The sequence below is a fragment of the Phocoena phocoena genome, chromosome 16, assembly GCF_963924675.1.
Source record: "Phocoena phocoena chromosome 16, mPhoPho1.1, whole genome shotgun sequence".
NCBI lineage: Eukaryota > Metazoa > Chordata > Mammalia > Artiodactyla > Phocoenidae > Phocoena > Phocoena phocoena.
This window is the reverse complement of record NC_089234.1, coordinates 59,370,003-59,377,968: the sequence shown is the minus strand read 5'-3', so window position 1 is coordinate 59,377,968 and position 7,966 is coordinate 59,370,003. Positions and strand designations below refer to the sequence as shown.

The following is a 7,966-nucleotide window of genomic DNA, read 5'->3' as shown; positions in this document are numbered from 1 at the left end:
CATCATATGCTCCAGAGTTCACATAAAATAGGAGACATTATGCTTCTCCTAATGTGAATATTCCACTGTGTTTAAACACACATACCGGACTTCCCTGGTGGTTCAGTGATTAAGACTGTGCTTCCAATGCAGGGGAGCGTGGGTTCAATCCCTGGTCAGGGAAGTTCTGCATGCCAAGCAGTGTGGCAGCAAAAAAAAAAAAAAAATATATATATATATATATATACACACACATATATATATATAATTAAAATAAATACACATACGTTTTGTACAGACAGAGCAGTAATTTTGTCCCCAAAGGGACATTTGGCAATGTCTGGAGACGTTTTTGGTTGTCACAACTAGGGAGGAGGGTTTTACTAGTATCAATGGGGAGAGGCCACGGATGTTACTCAACATTCTACAATGCACTGGACATCCCCCTACAACAAAGAATTATTCAGCCTGAAATGTCAGTAGTACTGAGGTTAAGAAACTCTGAGTTAGACTAATCTTCCTAAATAACGGATTTGGTCATATAATTCCCTTGATTAAACTCCTCCACTAGCTTCCCACTGGAACCAGAATAAAATCCGAACTCCTAGCCATGGTCTATTAAGCCCCATATAATCTGGCTACTGCCTACCTCTCTGATCTCATCCCTCTTCACCTTCCTTCTCAAGCACCAAACTCTGGTCAAAATGGCCTTCTGTCTAAACATACCAAGCTTGTGACCAAACACACCAGAGATTCTCAGGATCTTTACACTTGTTATTGCTCCTATTTGCAATGTTCCCTATTGCATGTTACATCTCAAATGTCATCCATCTCCTCAGAGAGTTATGTATTCCCTGAACATTGTAGCATTAGTAGCCCCACTGTCACTAACACCACCACCAGTTATACACACTAATTACCCTATTTAATTTTCTTTGTAGCACTTAAAAGCATATAAGATTCTGTATTTACTGTTTGTCATCTCCCCCTGCTGCCCTCGGAATGTACACTCCTTGAGAACAGGGATATCTCTAGAGTCTAGAAATAAAATGTTCAGTAAATACTTGGGGGCTTCCCTGGTAGCGCAGTGGTTGAGAGTCCACCTGCCGATGCAGGGGACACGGGTTCTTGCCCCGGTCCGGGAAGATCCCACATGCCGCGGAGCGGCTGGGCCCGTGAGCCATGGCTGCTAAGCCTGCACGTCCGGAGCCCCGCGTACCGCAAGAAAAAAAAACAAAAAAACAAAACAAACAAACAAACAAAATACTTGGTTGACTACAACAGGGCCCCCCAGACTCAAGTCAATTATTTCATCCAGTGATCAACTAAATAAACAGAGGTCTGTTTCCAATAGTGGAGGAAATAACTGGCTCTGATAGACTTGTTGAGATAAGGATATGTTGGAATCCACAATGGAGTGTTATCCTAAGGGAATTTCAATGTAGTTTTGAAAATACAGCTTTTTCAATTCATATGCTGACTTTAGAAAATGTAACTCATTATATTGCCCCTGCTTAACATCAGTCTTTTATTAAACTGTAAACACTCTAAGGGTAAAAGCCATTTGGAATCCTCAGCATTTAGCATGAAGCTAAGGCACTTTTATGTACTGTCACCACCACTCTAAGCTGGAAATTTTTGTGTCACCTGTTACTGTGTGGTTTCTGTCTCCTGATTAGACTCTGATAGATATATCACATTTCACCCAAAACAATCAGTAATTAAGCCCTATAGATTTTACTTTCACATTCTAGCTACAAAATATTATCTACCTGTTTACTTTCCTTGTTATAGCTAGACCTCTTCTTTTCCCTAATTACTACCATTGGTCACTTTAGCTGATACATGCATTACATCATCTGAACCACAAAAATGGCATTCTGACTGGTTTTTCCATTGTCAAACCATCTTGCTCAGTAAGTTCAATCTATTTATGTTACTGAATATTCAAAGTGGTATGTATTCAATAATAGCTACCATTTATTAAATACATACTATATGCTAGACACTGTTAAGCACTTAAATATTCTCATTTTTTACACTCTGATTTAAAAAACTGTTTTTGGTAACAGCTTTATTGAGATATAATTCACTGATGTAAAGTGTACAATTCAATGGTTTTTAATATATTCAGAGTTGTACCATCACAATTTTAGAACATTTATATCACCCCAAAAATAAAGCCCATACACTTTAGCCATCATCCCCAATATGCTCACCATCCTCATCTCTATGCTGCCACTCATCTACTTTCTGTCTCCATAGATTTGCCAACTCTAGACATTTTATATAAATGCACTCAGACAATATGTGGTCTTTTTTTTTTTTTTTTTAATATGTGGTCTTTTATGACTGGATTTTCACTTAACATGAACATGGATGAGCGTATTTTCAAAGTTCATCCATGTTGTAGCATGAATCAGTACTTCATTCTTTTCTATGGCCAAATATTTCATTATATGTATATGCCACATTTTGTTTATCTATTCACAAGTTGATGGACGCTTGGGTTATTTTTACCTTTTGGCTATTATTTATAATGCTGCTGTGAACATTTGTGCACAAATATTTTCATTTCTCATGAGTACACACCTAGGAGCAGAATAACTGGATCAAATGGTAACTTAATGTTTAACTTCTTGAGAAACTGCCAGACTGTTTTCCAAAATAGCTGCACCATTTTACATCCCAACTAGCAGTGTATGAGGGCTGCAATTTCTCTACATCCTCGTTAACACTTGTTATTATCTGTCTTTTTTATTGTTGTCATCCTAGCAAAAGAAGCACTTTCTTTCATTGTGGTTTTGATTTGTATTTCCAGATGACTAACAATGTTGAGCATCTTTTCATGTGCTGATTGATCATTTGTATATCTTCTTTGGAGAAACATCTATTCAGATCATTTGCCCACTTTTAAATTGAGTTATTTGTCCTTTTATTATCGAGTTGTAAGAGTTCTATATATATATTCTGGATGTAAGTGGAGAGGCTGAGGTCACAGCAAGTTGTAGAAATGAATATCTAGGGAATATCCTAATCCTGAGAGTGTGATAAGAGAAGGATGACAACAGACAGGGTGTGGTAGAATGGCAGACCCAAACAGAGAGCTGATGTTAATCACTCCTTTGGCAAGAGAGAAACCTCCAATCTTGAGATGTTCTGTGTAGACAAGTAACACTTGGCAGTGAATAGGAAATAAGATAAAACAAGTGACTTAAGAAGCCCCAAACTGAGTTTATTGTGGTATAGACCAGGTGATAACAAACTCCAGTGTATTCAAGTAACCCTGATACACCCTGGGATACCTAAAATACAACACAAGGGCAAAAAGCTGCTCTAAAATTAGAAGTCCCCAAGAGAAAATAGGAAAATGAGACGTGTATCTTGAAAAAGCCAGGAAGTAGAACAGTGTGCCAATCCTCACAACCTCCCCCATGTTCCCAACCACTTCTCTGACTTCCTCATTTTTCCACTACTTCAAGTCATTAAGACTTCTGCATTTTTTAGCCCAAATTGCTGTATAAGAAGAAAGTCTTTTTCAGAAGAATAAGGTGCCATTCTTCTCCTTGGGGCCATCCGGTTAAAGTCAAAACATATAACTTTCTCATGAAGGAAACTCTTAGGAACTTAAGGCTCTACAAAGATTGATATAAGGGCCTTTTGCCACACACTAAATCTAGAATCCTGTCTCCACACACTAAATCTAGAATCCTGTCTCTAGAAGCTACATGTGGCTAACCTCTTGGAAATGAGTCACATCATACAGGATCTCCCATTCAGCTTAGAATCTACCAGGACAAATGAATTAAGTTTACGATATAGTGGATTTGAAAGTTGGCAATAATCTGGCATCAGCAGGTAATTTCATTACAATCTCTGCATTTTCTAGACATCCAGTCAGGATCTGGCTCAGCTATTTATACCCTGCCATTTACTTTCTCTTCCAATTGCCTCTTATCCAGCTGGCAGGAGCTTCCAAGAAACATGATATAGTAGGCACTGCAGTATACTGGCTGCTTGTTGGGGTTGGAGTAGACCTGTTCAGGTTTGAGGGACGCAAAAGGATTAGCTCCACAGGCTGTGATGTGTGTATCCAGGTCCACCAAGATCTGCAAAGAGGCTGCCAACTCCTGCTGGCTATGGGAGACAGATAAGAAAAATTGCTCTGCTGATTATGAAAGAGATAGGAGAGGAACTGCTCATCAATCCCAAAAATTACCTAAGGCTGGACTAACGCAACAGCTATCCCTCCCTCCCAAATGTCTAGACTAACTACTCAATTAACTAGCATAGCACTTTGAAGGGATGAGAAAGCCAAGCATGGGAAGGAAGAAAATCCTCACCAGAAGGCAGAAGATGAGCAAGGGGGAGAGAAATGAGCTCATCTACATAGAGGTGTGAGTGAATTGGGGAGGTATCACAAATAGGAGGATGTCAAAACCTGTAAACAGTAATCATTGTAGGGATCTCATAATCACGAAGTAGCAAGAGGGTGGGCAGCCAAGCCTCCATCAGGTCCGGGGAAGCATGGAAACCTATGGAACAAAAATGGAGATGCGAATAGAAAGGGGAAACGCTAAGGTAGACCCTAACCAACATACTTCTTTGACTGCGTCCACCCCTCACCTTGCTCATCTCCAATGCTCATTTACCACCATCACCCGCCCCAGATTCTTTAATGGAAAATTATGGACCCAGGTGTAGCACATATGGCTAATGATCAACCAAGGTCTTCATTATATTACGCTTAACCTGACCAAATGAATGGGGTTCCAAAGGTACAAGAGCCAGGATGGAAAACTCCCAGAGGACCGACCCTGTATTCCCCCAAACAAATGACTCTTACCCTGGATGGAATGCCACCACCAAATCTGGATGGGCTATCTGCCCAGACTCTACTTGCTCCTCCCAGAAGTCATGTTAGAGGCCCCTATGGCTACTAAGCTGAACTGTGCCAGGTTCCAGGAGTGAAGGTGAGGCACTCTGTGAAAAGCCAGCAGCTACATCTACACCCACCATGATTACATGGAGGCCAAGGTGCCCAGGAAACACGTAGCCAAGTTCATCATAGTCCCAGGGTGAGTGAGGAATGTCTCTGCATGAGAAGCACCAACCATGTGCACTGTGCTTCCCCCGACCTTCCCAACATTTATCCCCAAGGCCCGAAGCCCAAAGCCCAGTGTCAAGGGCCGTGACAGGGCATCTGTCAGCAACCGCTTCAAAGAGCCCTGCAGGACATCTGGATCTGGCCTTGGCCATCCTACACTGGCCCACAGGGTGGTCATGGCCTGACTACCAAGCATAGCATCCAGAGTAGCCTCCAGCTGTAAACGTCACATAGAAAACCAGGTGTCCCAGCCCTGTGCGCCTTCAGTCAGCCAAGACCAAGGTCCTGAGGGAAGGACAAAACCACCTGCAGGAAAGAAGGAATAAGAAATGACCTAATCCTTCCCTGGCTTCAATATTCCCTCCATGTTCATTCTCCCAACCTGTCCCCAAGACTGCCCTGTCCCACTCAGTTCTTCATTTTTTCCTCAAAACAACATGCTTTCATATATTTCTCCAAGTACCATCAACTATGACCATTATGGCAAAATTCCCCAATACTGTCACTCCACCTGTGACCAGAGGCCATTCCATGAGACGGTCCACAGCTACAAGACGCAGCTCTTGACAAACCCTCCTGTGTGCTGGCCAGTCTGACTTCTGGCACTCTGGACCACAGTAATAGACACTTCTGCACCTGAGAGAATGAGGCCCAGAAACAGACGTTCCTATACCTCAAAGGTGAATGGGGGACTCCTGGGGAAGGGAACTGATATTCCTGCACCTGGGAAGAAAGATCACCGGGTGAGGAAAGTAGGGAGAGGAATGACAGCTGCTGCAGCAAATTTGGGGACTATGTTTGGCACAGGAGGCAGGAGGGAGTGGGAATGTAATTTTTCTCTTGGGTTACAGTGACACCTCAGCCTCTGTCTAGAACTAACTTTTTACATCCCTTACAGAAACAAAAAAACAGCAGGAGTTTGTGGCTGCCCTGTTATCACAGGTGTGGCTTGACCCCAACCTCCCCAGACAGATACGGTCTTACCACTTAAGTGCTCAAGAGAAGAGAGGTAGGGCTTCCCTGGTGGCGCAGTGGTTAAGAGTCCGCCTGCCAATGCAGGGGACACGGGTTCGTGCCCCGGTCCAGGAAGATCACACATGCCGCGGAGCAGCTAGGCCCGTGAGCCATGGCCGCTGAGCCTGCGCATCCGGAGCTTGTGCTCCGCAATGGTAGAGGCCACAACAGTGAAAGGCCCGCGTAACGCAAAAAAAAAGAAAAAAAAAAAAAGAGGAGAGAGGTAGAAATGATTATACTCTGGTCTCTGTCTAACCTCCCCATAATACCAAAATAATCAGGAGCCTTATAAGCAACCCTTTTCTAATTTCTCTGTGGCCTAGATCACACAAAATGAGGAGCAAGCCTGAAGTTATTCTGAAAATTCTCAGAACTTTCCTCCTGCAATGAGGTCTTAGAATAGGATCATTCCGGATGTCTCCCCTATTAGCCCCCAACTAATCACCTCTTGCCAGAGGACCCTGGAGTTTGAAAGGCCACTAGGGAGTACTTTACAGTGAGCACAGAATCGGAATGTGTCCTCCATCTTCTGGAACATTTCTTGAAGGGATCGATATCCAAAGCTTGATACAGGAGTATCCCCATCTAGCACCAACCTGCAGAAACAGCATGAAGAAGGAGTGGCAATAGGAAAAACACTTCCAAAATTTCTCATGACTCTTACCTTGCCTCCTATATATTTGCACCTCTCCTACTCCCACTGTTTCTCTTTTAAGCAAATTATATTTCTTCTATAGTAATAAAACTGGCAAAAGTCAGGATGAGAAAATCCCTCATTGCAAATACCCCATATTCCCCAAGCTATACTCCCTCTCCACCTTATGAATCACTTCTACCAGTGACAATATATCACTCTTCCATAGAGCTAGTCACTCACTTGTATTCCTCATAGCTTTTCATGTTCAGCTGGGATAGGCCAGGAACATTATTCTCCAAGGAGAAGAAGCCAAGTGTATCAATGCTAGGGCCAGGTTTTGAGAGGCTCAGAGGCACAGGAGTCACAACTGTGGGTGGGGTCACAACCACGGGAGCCACTGATGAGGGGAGTTTCTTGTGCCTTCGTCATCAGGACCATGGAGCCATGGCCTGTCCAGTGATACCTGGGGACTATACGTAGAACAGATATGGAATGGAATTTTGTAAGTTGGACACATATGATGCTTTTTCGTATGTTTGACCTTTCACTTGTCATTCCAGTCTCTCAGGCCCAGGTATCAGTAAGATTTATTTCATATCTACAGATTATTGATCACCACAGGCAGTTGTGAAAAAGAGAAATAATTATGTGACTATAATTATACATATATGTATTATACATGAAGTTCTATATATAATATAGATGCCTAGAAAAGTCTGGCAGGGCTCATATAAAATTGATAACAGTGATTAACTCTGAGGAGGGGAGAAGGCACTAGGATGGGAATTGGATCGATAAAAAGGAACTTTAGACTTGTTTGTAATGTGTGACTTTTTATACAAAGAATATATTCGTATACTATTCGTGTATTTTAAAACATCAACTTAGAGGAAAAAGCAACAAAAGTTTTGGTTGGGCTTCCCTGGTGGCGCAGTGGTTGAGAGTCCAACTGCCGATGCAGGGGACACGGATTCGTGCCCCGGTCCGGGAAAATCCCACATGCCGCGGAGCGGCTGGGCCCGTGAGCCATGGCCGCTGAGCCTGTGCGTCTGGAGCCTGTGCTCCGCAACGGGAGAGGCCACAACAGTGAGAGACCCGCGTACTGCAAAAAAAAAAAAAAAAAAAAAGTTTTGGTGGTCCGAAACTACCATCTAACTAGAGAAACAGTCAATCTAATCTAGTTGGGGAAGGAAAACATTCATTTTAAAAGACCTATCATCACATTTATA

At 42.6% G+C, this 7,966-nt stretch overlaps 1 protein-coding gene across 1 annotated transcript; it reads right to left on the bottom strand.

Moving 5' to 3' along the window:
* Positions 1 to 3,896: 3,896 nt before the first annotated feature.
* Positions 3,897 to 7,183, bottom strand: MSS51 (MSS51 mitochondrial translational activator). The gene is given in 7 exon segments (XM_065894829.1): positions 3,897 to 4,116; positions 4,421 to 4,516; positions 4,829 to 5,054; positions 5,057 to 5,392; positions 5,598 to 5,735; positions 6,554 to 6,696; positions 6,978 to 7,183. Coding segments are annotated over 7 exon segments (1,365 nt in total).
* Between the last annotated feature and the right edge of the window lie 783 nt (positions 7,184 to 7,966).